Source organism: Ursus maritimus, unplaced genomic scaffold, assembly GCF_017311325.1.
Source record: "Ursus maritimus isolate PB19 unplaced genomic scaffold, ASM1731132v1 scaffold_16, whole genome shotgun sequence".
In the NCBI taxonomy this organism is placed as follows: domain Eukaryota; kingdom Metazoa; phylum Chordata; class Mammalia; order Carnivora; family Ursidae; genus Ursus; species Ursus maritimus.
This window is the reverse complement of record NW_024424008.1, coordinates 50,672,107-50,688,894: the sequence shown is the minus strand read 5'-3', so window position 1 is coordinate 50,688,894 and position 16,788 is coordinate 50,672,107. Positions and strand designations below refer to the sequence as shown.

At 56.8% G+C, this 16,788-nt stretch overlaps 2 protein-coding genes across 3 annotated transcripts; one reads left to right on the top strand and one right to left on the bottom strand.

The window, feature by feature from the left end:
• Positions 1–5,357: 5,357 nt before the first annotated feature.
• Positions 5,358–7,631, bottom strand: APOA4 (apolipoprotein A4). The gene is made up of 3 exons (XM_040630654.1): positions 7,583–7,631; positions 7,096–7,222; positions 5,358–6,330 (listed from the first exon to the last, which is right to left on the bottom strand). Exons 1-3 carry the CDS (start codon positions 7,629–7,631, stop codon positions 5,358–5,360), a joined length of 1,149 nt encoding a protein of 382 aa, XP_040486588.1.
• A 4,775-nt stretch (positions 7,632–12,406) lies between these two features.
• APOC3 (apolipoprotein C3) lies at positions 12,407–14,844 on the top strand. Of its 2 annotated transcripts, none has more exons than XM_008690040.2 (4): positions 12,407–12,481; positions 13,205–13,272; positions 13,438–13,561; positions 14,560–14,844. In XM_008690040.2, exons 2-4 carry the CDS (start codon positions 13,218–13,220, stop codon positions 14,681–14,683), a joined length of 303 nt encoding a protein of 100 aa, XP_008688262.1. In that variant the 5' UTR covers positions 12,407–12,481; positions 13,205–13,217; the 3' UTR covers positions 14,684–14,844. The 2 variants fall into 2 exon arrangements, with proteins under 2 accessions (XP_008688262.1, XP_008688261.1); XM_008690039.2 differs by having other exon boundaries at positions 12,431–12,535.
• Positions 14,845–16,788: the final 1,944 nt, after the last annotated feature.

The following is a 16,788-nucleotide window of genomic DNA, read 5'->3' as shown; positions in this document are numbered from 1 at the left end:
CCACAATCTGAATACACAGTGATGGACAAAGGAAGGGGGTACCTGTTCGTGTAGAGTCGTGTTCGTGCGTTAGAGATGGTGTCCAGGGAATGGACTGAGAGACAAGGCGATTCCCTCCAAACCTCATGGCCTGTGATTTTGTGCAGAGGTCTCAGCTCACATCGCTCACCTCCTACCTCGGAAGCAGCTGCCCAAATCCTCAGCCCTCTGACGTGGGCAATGCTGGGGTCTCTGACTGTGCCCGTCCATCGTTAGCCGCTTGTTGTCACACAGCAAGATAACCGTGGCTCTGTCCTCTGTGCTCTCAGACACAGAAGTCCCCAGATAACCCCACACTTGCTGTTTCTCTCCCCAAAGCATGCCCCTGTGTGTGCTCTCCGTTCTGGAAGCACAGGGTGTCCTACGATAATACCAAGGGAACACAGCATTCCCAGGCAGGAGCTGCTTTCAACCGAGCTGGGAGCATCCCTCCACAGCAGCAAGGCCCTGTGGGTATGGGAGGAGAGCAGGCCCCCAGACCCTTCCTTGGCCTTGCTGTGCTTTGCTCTCCCTAATCAGGGCCGTTCCGTACAGCCGACACCTGGGGGTGGTGACCCCTTTGATGTTTTCAGATGACTTCTGACCTTTGAGCTTTGCAAATGGGTGCGGGTGTGCGGCTGGCGTCTCAGCCTGGCCCACGTCAGTGCTGGCTGACACTCCGGTGGGGGCACTAACCATATAGAGGCCATATAGAGGCGTCCAGGTCATATAGAGGCGTCCAGGTCACCCGAGGAGCCAGAGGTGGCTGGGGGAGCATCAGGCCTGAGATTGGGCTGGGCTCTCTGAGTCCTGCTTGGGGAGATATTGATGTGGGCTGCACCAAGGCCAGGAAACACCCCCTACCCCACACTCACAGGGGCCTCTAGGACTTGGTTCTTCTGGGTTTAGGTGCTTGGGGCTTGCTACGTGGTAAAGCCTTGATCCTGGAATAGTTCTGAATTACCACGCGATCCAGCAATTCGAATTCTGGGTATATACACAGGAGAACTGAAAGCAGGGACTTGAGGTATTTCTACGCATAACAGCATTATTCACAACAGCCAAAGGGTGGAAACGACCCGAGAGTCCATCATGGGATGAGTGGATATACAGAATGTGGTCAAAACGTAAGTGGAATATTATACAGCCTTTAAAAAGGAAGGCTATTCTAGTACAGGCTACAACATGGATGAACCTTAAATACATTGTACTACATGAAAGAATGCAGACACAGAAGGATAAATATTGTATGATTCCCTCACATGAACTCTCCAGAGTCGGCAAAGCCGTAGAGACAGAGAGTAGAGAGGAGGTTACCAGGGGCTGCAGTGGGGGGAGGTAATGGGGAATTGCTTACTGGATACAGAGTTTCTGCTTGGGGTGATAAAGAAATTTGGGAGATAGCAGCGATGGTTGTACAACATTGTGAATGTAATTGACATCCCTGAATTGTACACTTAAAAATCGTTAAAATGGCAAATTTTACGTTTTATATAATAAATATATACACACACGTATATATACAACCACAATAAGAAAGTAATACTGAATAGTATCTTAAAATCCCAAATCCTATATAAAATATATAAAGTGGAAAGCGAAGCCTTCTCTTTCTGAGATGAGCCCTGATAAACTCACTACCTACGCTTTCAGGTTTTTTCTCCCATGTAGGCCGGATATCGGGATTCGAATGTGAGCCAGCACAACCCACCTGCCCCTCGTGTGGTGGGGATCCCCCCTGGTCTATGGGGGTTCGCAGGCGTCTCTCATTATGCTGGGCTCACCTTAGAGGAACCACAGCCTGGGAATTAAAGGTATAGCTCTGTAGCCAGATGGCCCGGGTTTGAATCTCAATTCCACCACTTGCTAGATAATGTACCTCACCGTTCTGAACTGCGTTTACCTCGTCTGCGTCTTCGATGTTGTTGTGAAGAGTATATGAGTCGGTGTGGTACACACTCTGTGTTTTCTAAAAGCACCTAGCTCTAGTGATCACAGAGTATCGCTTTATTGCCATGCCTGGGTTCTAACCTTCTGCCCCTGGACAGGCTTCATTGGCTATCATTTCTTTTTGGGGGGGGGAGGGGAATTTAGCCTCCTCTTTTACTCCCTATTTTCCCTTCTGTGGCCTCCCCTCCTTTCCTACTGTTTATGACCACCCCAAACACCTGTACAGGGAATGCACAGAGCAGGTGAGACCACCTGTTTCCTTCTAGCCAATTCCTCAATGTTTCCTCCTGAGCAGGCAGCATGGACCACCAAATACAATTCTCTCTCTGACGAGAATTCCAGGTCTAGCTGTTGACCTAACAGACTTTTTACCTCCTTACACTTTCACATACAAATACACATATCTGTTTCTTAACGGGGCTGTATAGTGCATAATATTCAGAACCTTGCTTTTGTTTGCTCAAAAGAGCTTGGACATCGTCTCATAAATAAACAGATTCTCCAAACTAAATCAGAGCATTCTTGAATGCAGGAGCTCACGAGAGACCTGAGCCCCGTTGTCAGAGCACCTATGGAAAGGGTGGATAGGGCTGGCTGCCCAGGCCGGGCACGGCTGTCCAACTGTCTAAGCTGCTAGAAACATCCTTCAGGTTGACGGAGGCATAGGAGACACAGCCCAGCACACTAGCTCAGAACCAAAGAGGAAGACCACTTTCCTTAAAAGACAGAACAGACCCTAATAAGGACTGATAAGTTATGTCTCCGACAAACTAACGGGACTGATGGGAGCAGGCCAGGGATGGGAGCAGGCCAGGGATGGGAACACAGCTTCCAAAATAAGACCCCTGGGGATGAGACTGCTGCCACCGCTGAGCTGGGCCGGCCCGGCACGCCTGGCAGCCGCTGCCCACAGCGGCCCTGGACTGAGGCTCCGGCCCAGCTGCAAAGCGGCGGCCACTGCTCTGTTGCCCGGCTTGCCCCAGAAAGGATTCTCCACCCTCCTTTTTTCTTTATTCCGGCCTTATTCAGAGTCTGGGGCTTGACATATGATTGCTGAGTGTAGCCTTCATGCCACCCCCAGAGGCAGGGGGGCTGGGTGGCAAGAGGCACACCGTCTCTCATGGAAGGCAGACTCCAGTGCCCACCAAGACTGGGAGGTGAGAAATCCCCCAAACAAAGCCAGGGGGATTCAGTCTGGGCGGCCAGAAGCCGTGGCCTTCCCAGCAGATGTCTGCCGGGTCGGGGACGCAGGAGACTGGAAACCAGGTGAGAAGTCTTGGTGTAGGAGAGAGAAGGCATTTGTCATTCCTCACTCCTCACCCAGTGGGACCAGGGCCACGGCGGGACCCTCAGAGACCTGCAGGAAGGCCCCGGGGTGGGGGTAACTATCTAGGACTCCTACTATGAACCATGCTGTAGGAGACACTAAGGCTTCCAGGGGTCCCAGAGGCAGTGCTCCACCAGTGGCCCTCCAGTGAAGTCTGGGAACATCTCTAAAGCTTCCAGATCCACTCAGAAATGCCCACTCTCTGCCCCACTTCCTTTTAGTGCCTTGTTCTAGCTGGCCCTTTCCCAAAGCCAGCCGGTGAACCTCCAAGTGCCTGTGGGTTGCCAAGCTGTCTTCACAGGTAGGTTCCTGGCCTGAGAGGGGGCCAGGTGTGCAGGGGGCCAGGTGTGCAGGGGGCGGCAGCGGCCTTACTGACCCACGGCGTGAGAGCGAGAGAAGCTGGGGCCGGGAGGGACGCTGGAGTCTGCCTTCAACGAGCCTCATGTTGTAGCGTGTATGGTCCGGCACAGAGGGGAGGAGGAGCGAGCAGGGAGAGGAAATCACTTCCTTTTCTTGGGCGTCTGTGGTGCCACGGCAACAGCCCCAGCCGAGTGTGAACAGTTGTTGCACGTGGACTCTGCTCGATTTTGTGCTGAGTGTTTAGCATGCGCTGTTCCACCAGACGCTGAAAACCTCCGTGAGTGTTTCTGTCATCCCTATTCTCCAAAAGAGGTCAAATGATCTGCCCCAAATCACCCAATGGTGAGTGGAAAAGCCAGGATCCCAATTCAGGTTTGCCTGATTTCCAGGCAGAATCCTTCCCCGTAGGCGGGTGCTCAGGCTGACACCAGGACCAGAGTGGGCTAGGCCTGCGGGCCCCCATCCTGGAGGCACCTTGTGATGGAGGCATGGAGGGCTAGAGGGATGAAGGCCCCAGAAACTACTACCAGGGCCCTGCCTCCCAGGGCACGTTCTGGGTGTCTTTGAGGAAAACCCTAAAAAGCCAGCACCCCACTCGGGGAAGGAAAGGGATGCTGGGCTGGACTTGCAGACTTGGGGTCAGAGGTAACAGCCAGGATGTCAAGTCATTTGGGACCAAGCTCGAACTGGCCCTTCTCTGGGGCTCCCTCCTTGAGGGGGTCTCTGAGTCTCCGAGGGTTGGGGGAGAGCCCACTCCAGAGGCTGCAGCTGCCCGTAGCTGCCTGTGCTGGGACTATTTAGAGCCCAGTCCCTCTCTCCCTGCCCCCTCCGCCAGGGGCTGGGAGCCTCAGCCCCAGACAGGCCAGCCCCTTCACACGAGGCTCCTGGGCAGAACATAGCAGGGCCCTGAGGCCGCAGGCAACTGCTCCGCCCTACCTCCCAGGACTCATCCCTGTCTCCAGCTGCATTCCTGAGCTCTGGACACCATGGGTTTAGCAGTCAAGAAATTTCTGAAATAAGCATGAATCAGTCCTATAATGGGAATGAGATGGGGTGGAGTAAACCAAAATTCACATAAGTCAGTCCAGTTAAAGGCCCAGAAGAGCTTATGGAAGGAAGGACAGTCTCCCCCACTGTGCTGTGAGCTCTTCAAAGGCCGGGACCCGGTCAAGCCTACCTCCGTGGCCCCTCAGAGTGAAGCAGTGTCAGACCCATGCTCCGCAAAAGCTCTTTGGCTCACTGTCTGCTGCCTAGAACAGTGGCGGACACATTGAGGGCATTCGATAAACATCTGTTGGCTAAGTGAATAGAAGCAGGCTGCATATGTTGTCTTCGGGTAATGTGTGACATGTTTGTCCACCTCCCTTTAGAGCACCCCCTCCACCCCCTGCACCCCTCTCAGCACACCCTGCCCTTCCCCCTCCTACAACTTCATCTCCCCAGCCGTGGTGTCCCTCCAAGCCTTGCCCCTGCTAAGCTTTGCCATGGTTTTGCCCCACCTGGGGCGCACCAACAGTGAGAAGTCACACTGCAACCAGCCTGGACTAGTTTCTCAGCAGCTTTATTGTGTAGCGAGAGGTAGTGTCATTTTCCACTGGACATGTGTCCTCAAGCTTGTACCAGAACTGCCTTGGGGCAGACAGACAGACAGGTGGCCGGGCAGGGCAGGTGTCCATGGTGGGGCGTGAACACCAGGGACAGCTCAGCTCTCTAAAGGGACTAGTGTCTGCTGCTCCTCGGGGACGGCCACAAGCATGTCCTGGTTCTCTTTCTCCTTGAGGGTGCTGAAAAAAGAGTTGACCTCGTCCCTCAGGTCCTTCTCCAGGAAGCTCAGGTGGTCTTCCACATCCCCTGCGTGGGGGCCCAGCTTCTGCCTCAGCTCCTCCACCTGCTGCAGAAGGGCTTTGTTGAAGGTCTCCCCGTAGGGCCCCACGTTGCGGCGGAACTCCTCCACCTGCTGGTCCAGGTGGCTGCTCAGCTCGGCCAGCAATTTCTGCAGCTCCTGGGTATTGTCCCTCAGCTTGCCACGCACGTCCTCAGCCACGGGCCCCAGCCTCTGCCGCAGCTCATCCGCGTTGGCCGAGATCTTGGCCTTCAGCTCCTCGGCATTCTTCTTCATCTGGAAGGCCAGCCCCTCGAGCTGGTGGTTGAGCTTCTCCTGGACGTCCTGCGCGTAGGGAGCCAGGATGCGGCGCAGCTCCTCCACGTTCTGGTCGATCTTGACCTTGAGCTCATCCGCGTAGGGCGTGAGGCGCCCCTTGAGCTCTTCGACATTCTGGTCGATCTTGGCCTTCAACTCATCTGCGTAGGGTGTCAGGGAGGCCTGCAGGTCGTCCACGTTCTGGCGCAGCGCGGTCTGCATGCGCTGCGCGTGGGAAGCCAGCTGGTTTCGCAGTTGCTCGGCGTGAGTGTTGACCTGGGTGCGCAGCTCATCCGCGTATGGCCCGAAGCGCTGCTGCAGCTCGCGCATGTTGTCCCCGATCTTCTGGCTCACCTCGTTGGCGTGGGGCAGCAGCCGGGCCCGCAGGTCCTCCAGCTCCTTCCGAATCTCCTCCTTCAGCTTCTCGGAGTCCTTGCTCAGGCGTTCGTGCAGCTCCGTGGCAAAGGGCACCAGCTTCTTCTGCAGGTTATCGGTGTAGGTGTTCACCTGCCCAATCTTGTCCTGGAAGAGGGCACTGCAGGGGAGGGACACAAGGGGGCCACTGTTACACTTGGCATTACATGCCCGGACCTTGTCTCCTTATACACACCTGCCTGAGACAGGTGAGTGTTCAGGGATATTGAGTTCACAGGAAGATCATGGTTTGAGAGCGCGGATGTAATAGACTAAGTGATTACCTTGTATCTCTGACTCTCCCCCCGACCTTGAATCACAGGACCCACCTCTAGTAGTCTGCTTCCCACCCTCCCCCCAACCCACCACACGCCTGTAAAGTAAAAAGGGCAGACTTTGAAGTCCTTCCCAGTTCAGAATTGCTGTGATGGAGATCACGTTCATTAATAGAATGTTATGCTCTGGACCTTTTCCAGTCTTTTAGGGATTCAAAATACTAGTTTCCTTGCACGTGCCCACCCTCAGAGGCTTCCCAAATATCCCCACTTCCTTTCCCATGATTTCACAGACGCCCGTCCTTCTGGAATGTCTTAGGACTCAGTTCCCATGACATTTCCCTCCCTCCCTTTCTCCCATGACTCTCAATGCTAGGATGTGGCCATCTGTCACACTCTAGAAAGTTCAAACAGGAAGATTCCTTAGGGATTATTAGTCCAAACCCCTGTTTGCCTATGTGGATCCCAGATCTGGAGACCTCAGGGTCACTGGGTGAGTTAGTGCAGGGCAATGGGTATCCTAAGCTCAGGTCTCTGGCCTTTGAGCTCAGTCCTTGCCAACGCATTGCATGGCCTTTAAGAAGTCCCACCCAGCAAGTCGTGCCTCTTACTTGAGCTGCTGGGTGAGCTCCGACTGCTGGAGATGTTCCACGGCTTCCTTGGCATTGTTGCTCAGCTGACTAAAGTAGTCCCACAGCACAGTGGCCACCTGGTCAGCACTGACCTCAGCCCGGGCACCTAGGCAGGAAACAGAGTGATTCATGAGGACCTATCTCCTTCCTTACCCCTCTGCACCAGCCCTGAGCTGCAGACTGGCTGATGGTGGGGGAGCCCAACCACTGATCTCCCCCTCTGTGTTTCCCTCATTAAAAGCACAGGGGCCTGTAACACTGGGATAGCACCAATGCCAGTGGGCAGAACATTGGGAAGAGGCCAGCCCTTCTGTGAACCGCATGGCAGGTGGGCAGCCTTCTGCGTCCAGCTGGGGGATGACAGGCATTTGGAACTGTCCTCTTGCCTGGGCTCCAGACTCTCCACCCTGCCCATCTGACTCGGGAGATGGGTCCTGCCCAAGAGCCCCATCCAAAGGCTACTCACCAGTGACAGCCACCAGGGCCAGGGTCAGGACCACAGCTTTCAGGAACATCCTGGGCTTCTCGCTGGACTGGAAGAGCCTCGTACCGCACTGGATCCTTCCTGGAGTCAAGGGGGCCAGAGGAGGGGTTCTCACGCAGCTCACCTGTGCCGCTGTCCGGACTGCCTGAGCCTCGGAGCCAGCCAGACATTTAAACCCCCAGCAGGCTGCCCTCCCCACCTCCCTCCCAGTGTGACTCCACGCTGGAAGGTGACACATTCCCAGGAGGCCTCTTGGACTTTGGTGACCCAAGACAACGTGGCAGCTGACAGCAGACCAGGGCTCGGGCAGCACTCAGAAGAAACTGTTCTGTATTTGTGCCCCACCCAGTACAAAAGGGAGGGCAGGGGGCCATGAGCTGTGGGAGAAAGGAGGCCTAGGGAGCCCTTGAGCCAGGGACGCATGCCCCAGAGGTGCTGCACAATTCTGGGGTCAGAGCCAGGTTTGGGGGGCAAGGTTCACACGTCCTCTGTCTGCCTCAGGGAAGAGAGCCCTTCCCCAGAACATCCCCTACTCTGACTCCATCTCAGAGCACCGGACACTGGACTGGGACACCCAGGGCCACAGCTAGGGACAGCAAGCTAAGATCCAGAGCTCTGGTCCAGGTGTGCCCGGGAGGAGGGGGCTCCTGCCAGCCTTTGGGCAGGCTGGTGGAATGGGCAGGGCCCTGTACTGAAAGGGTTCATTGTAAGTGTGCTTCCTGTCCCACCACTGCCAAGCTGGGTCACCTGGGTTTTGTGATTCAGCTTGGCCTAACTCTGAGCCTCAGTTTCTCCTTTGAAACATGGGGTTGCTGAGCATATGTAAATGAGGTGTTGCTCATGACGTGAGTAGTATAACGCAGAGTAAACACTACAAAGTAGTTGTTATTAGTAATAGTATTGTTTTCCTGGTTTGGACCATGGCAGAAGGCCCAGTAGAACGCTTACCCCTCCAGTGAGAATGGCAAAATCAGGCCCAGCCCTCTGGGGGCTCGGGGGGGTGGGGAGCGTGCAGGGAGAATGGCTGGCCTGAGGCCTGATTCCTGCCCCCAGCCCAGCCACACTCCCTGGGCAGGAGTAGTCAGCCTACTCCCTACGCTGAATCGCAGGACCTGAGCCTCTTAGGGGACTTCGCACTGGGGGATGGGGGTGGGAGGCAGGAGGTCTTCTATATGACTTCTAACGTTCTCTACAAATGAGGTCGCACACACAATTACAGAAAGCCATCCACCGAGAAGACAATGCAGCCTGGTCAGCGTGAGTCGCTCTGCTGGACCAGGCCACCTGCACCGACCAGCAAATGAGCCCCATGCTACGGCACTGTCGGCACCCACGTGAGAGTGCAGTGCCCAGCGCGAAGCTGGGCTCCTGGAGACCACGGGTGTGTTAACCCTGACCTATCAGGCCCCCATGGTTCATCTTCTAGCAGTGGCTTGATGTCTCATGGGATTGAAGACAGCCGGAAGGCCTTCTGCTGCCTGCACCCCGCGGCGTCCCCATGCCACCACAGTGGCCTCCAGTACCAGGGAGCTCTGCCTCCCTGGAGCGGCTCTTCCCATCTCCCAGCAGCTGTGAAGGGCTCCGATTCTGGTGTCGGACTCCCTGGGTTTGTATCTGGGCTCCCTGCTTACTGTCCGTGTGGGGACAGGGCAGATCTCCTAATCTGTCTGAGCCTCAACCACCTCCAATGGGCAGAGTCGTACCCGCCTCCTGGGCTGCGAGGACTCAGTGAGACAACCGTGTCATGCTGGGAATGATGACTGGCACACAGTAGGTGCTCACCAAGCACGAGCCAGGTCTCAGCCCTGGAAGCCGTCCCTCCCCGCAACACTGGCCTATCACGCCTGCTCCTGTTCCCACGTCGGGCACAGTCCGGCCTGGGGTAGGCATGAAGGTCAGTGCTCGCCCCGGTCCCTTCCCCTGGGGCCCGAGATGCAAAGAGCAATGAGTCAGCAAGGACACCTCAGCTCAGTTTGACTTCTTGGACTCATCGTCGAACAGCAAGGGCCACCAGCATGTGACAGGCTCTGTCTCACTTGCTCAGGTGGACGCCCACCAGGAGTGTCTGCACCTGTCTGAGTGTGTCTGAGAGCATCTGCTAGGACGTGTACAGAGTCGCATAAGTGTGCCACTCCTTCTGCTGTCTGTGGGCACAAAGCCGGGCATGCCGCTAAGGGACCAGTGCGGACTGGTGTGGACTGGTGTGGACTGCTGCGGGCTGATGTGAGCAGCCACAGCCATGAGGAGGGGGTGCTGCGTCCTGACGGGTCGTGGGCGGGTGCCATCAATGAGTGCATTTCTCTCCCCACGTCAGTGGGCATGTTTTGTATCAGGCTGTGAAAGGATTTGAGCTGGGAGCCGGGGAGAATGAGTGCCTGGTCTGAGTGTTGAGCTGCTGATGGAAGTGGGACTCTGCCTCCAGCGGGGCCTCTGGTTCTCTCTGGGCACAGACGCTGGCCTCTCCAGGTCTTCCGGCTGGCAGGGCTGAGTCGGGGCTCCCAGTCCAGCCTACTGGCAGGGGCATGGGTCACAGAGGCTCGTGCGCCAAGCCTCAACGGACACAAGTAAGCTCAGTCGGCCCCACCCCAGAGGACCATTTTTGCCTCCAGCTTGTCAAGCCTCCTCCCCCCTCCCCACCCACTGCTGCTGGTTACTCCTTAGAGCCAGTCTTGCGCAAGGCCCAGAGCAGTCTCCTCATTCCAGGGGAGCCAGCATGGGAGGGAGGGAGGGAGGGAGAGAATACGGAGGGCCAGGTGGCTTAGGCTGGCCACTGAGAGGGCCCCTACCAAGATAGCCCCTACTGAGACTGCCCAGAGGGGTCCAGGCACTCAAATGCACCGAGCCCTTTGAAAGAGAAAACGGCCCAGGAGTCCTGGCATGCCACACCCCTGCTGCATGGGCCGGCACACCTGGGTTCTCTACCCAGCTCAGCAACCCCCTGCTGGGTCTCTCTGCCCCCATCTTCTGACCTCGCTATCCTCAGGGGGCCCGTTGCTACACAGGAGAGAGAGGACAGGTTCCTCCAGACCCTCCACACACACAGGCAAAGGGAGTTGGACAGTCCAGGGCCAAGGGATCCAGCCAGGCCCATTCTAGTATGCCCAGGGGCCGAGGACTTTGTACTCCAACCCAGCCTGGAATCTGGATTCCCACTGTGGCCTTCACCTCTGGGGCTGAGGGTCAGGCCAGAACAGAAGAGCCACATGGGCACTGTTGCTCTCTGCCCTCCCCAGTGCTCATATCCTTCAGTGACCAGATCAGCTTCCTTTCCTCCCCATCCCCATCTCCAGATTCTGCTCAGGAAGAAGTATATGAGTGACTGATAAATCCCTGAGGGTCTCATCTCTCCAAGCTGCTTGGTACTCGTGTAGGTACTTGAAGACCTGGATTCTGGTTCCCAGCTCTACCGGCGATGGGCTCTGTGTACTTGGGTCCATCTCAGCCTCGTGAGCCCTAGGTTTCTTACTATAAAATGGGGTTATTAATATCTTCTTCACAGGGTGTATTTGTATTTTAACAGAATACAAGATTTAAGTCAAAGGAATGAATTTCTAATGGAGAAACTTCAAGTCTCAACCAATAATAAAGAATTCTGAGGGTGGAGTCAGGCCACTTTCTCAGGTCTTTGATTTCACATTGTCGGGTTATTTGCTTCTTCCTGAGAAGATGGCTACCTGCCCAAAGTCCTATTTCTACATTGGGGGCTCCTCCTGCTTTCAGACTATGCTGTCTGGGGACGGACAAGGTATTTGGGAGGAAGAAAGAGAGATTTATCAAGCTCCCTCCACGAACCAGTTGCTTTGTACATATCTCATTTACTTTGCAACACAATTCTTGGTATATTGATGTTCCATCCCTTTTTTCAAGGGAGGAAAAATGAGGCTCTGAGATGTTATGTCTCTGGCCCTGGGTCATAGGAGTCAGTGTCAAAGGCATCATTTAAGCCTAGGATTTCTTGGTTCCAAAGTCTTAGCCTCCCCGATCCTGCTATCCAGGCTATGGCTCCCAGTGCAGGCCCAGGGACACCTCACCCCAAGAAAGGCCCGAGGCCTCTCCTGGACAGCCCCCGCAGAGCTCCTCTGCACCCTCTCCCTACCAGACTGGCCACACTGCAGCCTAGCTTCCTTCCAGCTCCCTGCCCAGCCAGCAGGCCACGAGGGAAACCAAGACCTGAGATGAGGGGTGCTCACTGCTGGAACTCGATCCCAGCCAGCACAGTCTGGGGGAGGCCTCAGCCTTGAGCCGCAGACAAAGGCCTTGGGCTCAGAGCAGCTTTTGCTATTCTCCCACCAACCCCTGATCAGCTCAGAGAGACTCCTGGGTAAGCAGCACCTGGGACCGAAGTGCAGAGGGGCAGATGCTGGGGAGGGGCTGTGTAAACTCCACTGCGTCAACCTCCCCACACAAGCCTCCGCCCATAGGTCTTCTGTGACTTCACTCTAGACACCCCACCCCAACACTGAGTTGTTCCCGAGCCTGAAGAAGCCCCTCACCTTCTCAGTCCAGCCCCCACCCCTTCCAGGCTGTTTGCAGGGCGAGGGGGGTGGGGAGGGATCTGCAAACTATGTGTGAAAGGCTGAGATGGGCCCAGAGGCCCCTGGCTTGTGCCCTAATCCCTTTCCCTTATCACCAGCCTCTCCCTGGGGAGCCAGGCTGCTTGGAAGAAATGGGGCCTCCCCAGTGTCTGAACTCCTCTGGGCTGTGGAGTAGCAGGAGAGCAGGGTGGGCACTGAAGGACACAGAGATTTCCCAACACTCCCAGCAGGCCTGGCTGCATCTGGGCACCCTGCCTCAGGCCCTGGTCTAGACTGATCAGCAGGTGACCTTTGCCCGGCTCACTGAGCCCTCCGTGCCTCCGGTCCTGGAGACAATATAAAACAGGTCAGAACCCTCTTGTTTGCCTGCTCAGTTCATCCCAAGAGGCAGCTGCTCCAGGTAATGCCCCCTGGGGAGGAGGAGGGGGAGGGAGAACGGAGAGCAGGATGGAGAGGGGCAGAGGAGGCTCCCTGCTCAGACCAGCCAGCGCAGTCTGGAGAAGACCTTGCTGGGGCCAAGGAAGCCGCAGGCTCGTGGAGCAGCCCCCACCTCCAACTGCATGCTGGGGGACACCAAGGCTCATGGAAGGCGGGGCACTTGTCCAAAGCCACATAGAGTGTAGTGTCACAGCTGGGGCTGGAATGGCTCCGAATGGGCACACTTTGCCCTCAGTCTGCATGTTTAGGCCTGCAAGGAGCCTCAGAGCCCAGTCCTACCCCAGACAGGAAAACTGAGGCCTGGACAGGGGCAGAGATCTACCCCAAGTCACCCGGCATGTTCGGCATGTTCGCAGCAGGAGCCAGGCCAGAACCCAGGTGTCCTGATTCCTGGTCTGGTGGGTTTTCTGCTCTCTGTCCTGTGCTGCCCCGTGCTCTCCCTCAGCCTGGCTCTGGAGGCGCCAGTGTCTGCAAGCCCTTCGTCTCCCACGTTAGCCGGCAGCAGGCCCTTTCTCCTCCCGGCTTGGCCCGGCTCAGGATCTACTACTGTTGGGGCCGCACCACTTCCCAGGGAGGGTCCAGGGTGGGGGGGCGGGGGTTAAGGTACCCCTCACAAGATGCTTCCCCTCAGGAACAGAGGCGCCATGCAGCCCCGGGTCCTCCTTGTCGCTGCCTTCCTGGTTCTCCTGGCCTCTGCCCGTAAGCAGCTCGTGGGGACTGGGCTGGGGACAGGGTGCGGGCGGCTGTCTGCCTGGAGGACCCTTGGGGATGGCTTGAGGATCCCAGGCCCAGGTGGGTGTCTGGGCAGAAGCCAAGGGCTCCGCAGAGGCTGATCCATCCCACTCTGCCCTGCTCTCCTGGCAGGAGCTCAGGAGGCAGAGGACCCCTCCCTACTGGGCCTTATGCAGGGATACGTGCAGCACGCCACCAAGACAGCCCAGGACACGCTGACCAGCGTGCAGGAGTCCCAGGTGGCCCAGCGGGCCAGGTATGCCCCCGTGTCTCGGTGCCGGCTCCTGGCCCTGACTCCTCCAGAGGGCCCTGGCCGTGGCTGCCTGCTGGGGGAGAGGCGGTGAAGGCGGGACTGCATGCTTCCCCCCCTCCCCCCCACCCCACTTCGCTTCCCTCCAAGGGCCCTCCTTGCTCCTTTAGGCACCCCGCAAGTCTCTGAGGAAGGCCACATTAGCTCTTGCTGCCATTCTCTTTGCTGGTGGATGTTGGCATGGGAGGCTCCATCCAACCCGGTTTCGGCTGGTGTGTGTGTGTGTGTGTGTGTGTGTGTGTGTGTGTTTCTGCCTTGTGCCAAGCCCTGGGGCTGGTGTGAGCGGGAAGTCCATCCTTCCTCTCCCACCCTGCCCTGCCTTCAAGTCCTCCCTTCTCCCAGCTCCCTTCCCCACCCCCACGTCCCCACCGCCTGGAGTCAGCCAGCATTTCCATAGCGGAGCCATTCAGACTCTCTTAGTCCTCAGAACTGGCTGCTGAGTGGGTATTATATTTGCCATTTTGCAGAAGAGAAAATTGAAGCTCAGAGAGGTTAAATGACTTGCCCCAGATCACACAGCTACTTTGTGCTCTGGTGATTTTCCAAATGAGAGACTGCGTCCCTCTGCCCCAACCCACTCAGAGCCTCCAGCTTGTGCAACCCTAGTAAGCATCATTTGCCTGGAATAGCCTGACAGCCGGGGCCTTACGCATCTCCCACGCAGTCACTCCTGTCCAACTCGCCTCAGACCCAGGGAGGCACCAAGGTCTGCCCCCACAGGGAGAAACAGGCTGGACTTGTGCTAGGGTCCCATCACCCCCCTCAGCATCTCTTCGGCCTGGGGTGGCAGCTGAAAGGGTCCCTGCCTGAGGTCTCGGGAGCGTGGCTGGGTGAGGTTGAGAGGGTCAGGGGAGAGGCAGTGGGGATATGGTGGGGGCCCCACTGCCTTCAGATGAACTCTCACCCCCACCTCCACTGCATCCCCTTACTGATTTAATCCCCAGGGACTGGATGACCGATGGCATCAGTTCCCTGAAAGACTACTGGAGCACGTTTAAGGACAAGTTCTCTGGGCTCTGGGATTTAGCCTCTGAGGTCCAACCGACTCCAGCCTCTGATGCCGTCTAAGACCTCGACGCCCCAAGTCTTCCTGCCCGTCCACCCTGCCAGCTCCTTGGGCTGCCCCGAAAATCCCTTGAAAGTGACAGCATTCTCACCTCCCACCCCACCCCAGACCTGGCCCACTCCCAAGCTTGTTGTCCTCCCAATAAAGCTGGATGAGAAGCTGCCGTGAGTGGGACGTCCCATGCATGCCATGTATGCTTGGGCACGGGGACGGGTGGGCACGGGGCTGACTCCAACTCATGCAGACTGCCTGAGCTGACTTGTGCGACCCATGCCCCTGGTGCTCTCAACCAGACTTGAGGGGAGGGGGCTAATGGGGAGTGGCTGGAGTAAGATACGACTAGACTCTGGTCTTGGCCCCATCATTTTATACCCGTCTCAGCTTCTTATCTGTAAAGTGGGTGCGGCAATACCACTTCCACTGCAGATTTGTTGAATGAATGAATGAATGAATGAATGAAATAAGACTGTGCACAACACCCAGTCATTATTGTTGCTATAGGCTGAGCTGGACTCCCCCTGGGACCAGACTCGGAGTGGGGGGATTCCAGTGTTCCAGGAGCTAAGAAGGAATCCAAAGTTACCCAAAAGAGGCTGTTTGCCTTGTGTCCCCACCACCCAACAGAGGTTCACGTCAGGGAGTCCACAACCACAGACTGCTTGAGCAGGCCCTCGCTCTTCCAATGATAAAACTGAGGCTCAGAAAGATGAAAGCGCTTGCCCAATGTCACCGAGTCCACAAACAACAGAGCAGCCCTCAAGCCCAGGTCCATCGCTCCTATTCTGCTCAGCTGACACAGAGACAGCTTAGTCACTCCGACGCTCGGTGTCTGAGGGCTCCTTGACCCATCTTGGTGGTATCAGTACATCCAGTCACACTTGGAGACATCTGCGCTCTCTTTGGAAACCCACCTGGGCTTCTCTTTGGCCCAACTGGGCCAGGATCCCAGTACCCACACCTGGAAAGTGTTCTCGCCCAAATCTGGCCTTGACACCCATTGCGGCTCAGAACGCCCACTCCCTTATCTCAGAGTGGTTAAGACGCACTGGAGATGGGGCAGGGGCAGCGGGCCCAAGGCCCTGTGAGGGGATGGAAGGGAAGGCTCCGTTAGTGCTCTGCCTTGGTCTCGGATTTGTGAAGCTGTGTGTGTGCGTGTGCGTGTGTGCATGCACACGGGGGCGCGTGTACCTGAGTGTGGAGAGGGGCCGGCTGTGGACAGGGGTGTGTGCTTGAGAATGGGCATGCATGGGTGCACAGCTGTGTGAATTTGAGGGCCTGGCCACACACTTTTTTAAAAAAAGACCCAGGATGGGTCTGGAAAGGGCAACCCAGCCCATCCTGCTCTTCAGCCTTGCTTGACGAGTGACTTCAAGCTTCAGCTTTGACATCTGTGCTGTGGATGTGGTGGCCGCCTGGCCAGGATTTGGGGAACGACACAGTGGGATGATGGACATGAATGCATCTTGGAAATAAAAATGGGCCAATTACCTGTAAGAAGTGGGGATTATTGTTCTGACTCAGGCTTGGAGCCCCATGGGTGGGCTGGCTGGCTGGCACAGTTGGGGGGGGGGGACATCCGCCCTTTCTGGAAAGGCAGGACTATGAGGAGTGGCATGCTGCCCTTGTAAAAAAAAAAGGAAAGGGAAGCATCTGTTTCTTCATTTTTTGAATTGTTAAAGGAGGAAGGAGCAAAGGCCAAGCTCTTCATGTGAGCCTGCCCCCCTCCTTCCAGCTCCGGTGGCTCCTTGAGGCCCACCCCAGCTGGCTCCTGGCCTGGCCTGGGGGGAACACGAAGGGGGAGGGAGCCTGTTTCCTGACCGTCCTCCGACAGGGCTGCAGTCCTTGTTTGAGGCTGTTGCAGGGCACCTAGCGTTGGACTGTCTGTCGCCCCGCCTGGTCCTCTCATTCCTTTCTGTATGGGCCTCCTTGGGAAGGGGGCTCCGCGCACTACCTTTCTCCTAGCAGCCGGGCCTCGCAGGTCTGCGACCCTGAATGAAGGTTCTGCGGGGACCCAAGGTTCCGACCGATGGGCTCCGCCTGCAAAATCGTTAGGAAGTTCCTGTCCCCTGGCCAAAGGCCAGACCCCCCCCCCCCCCCCCCCCCCCCC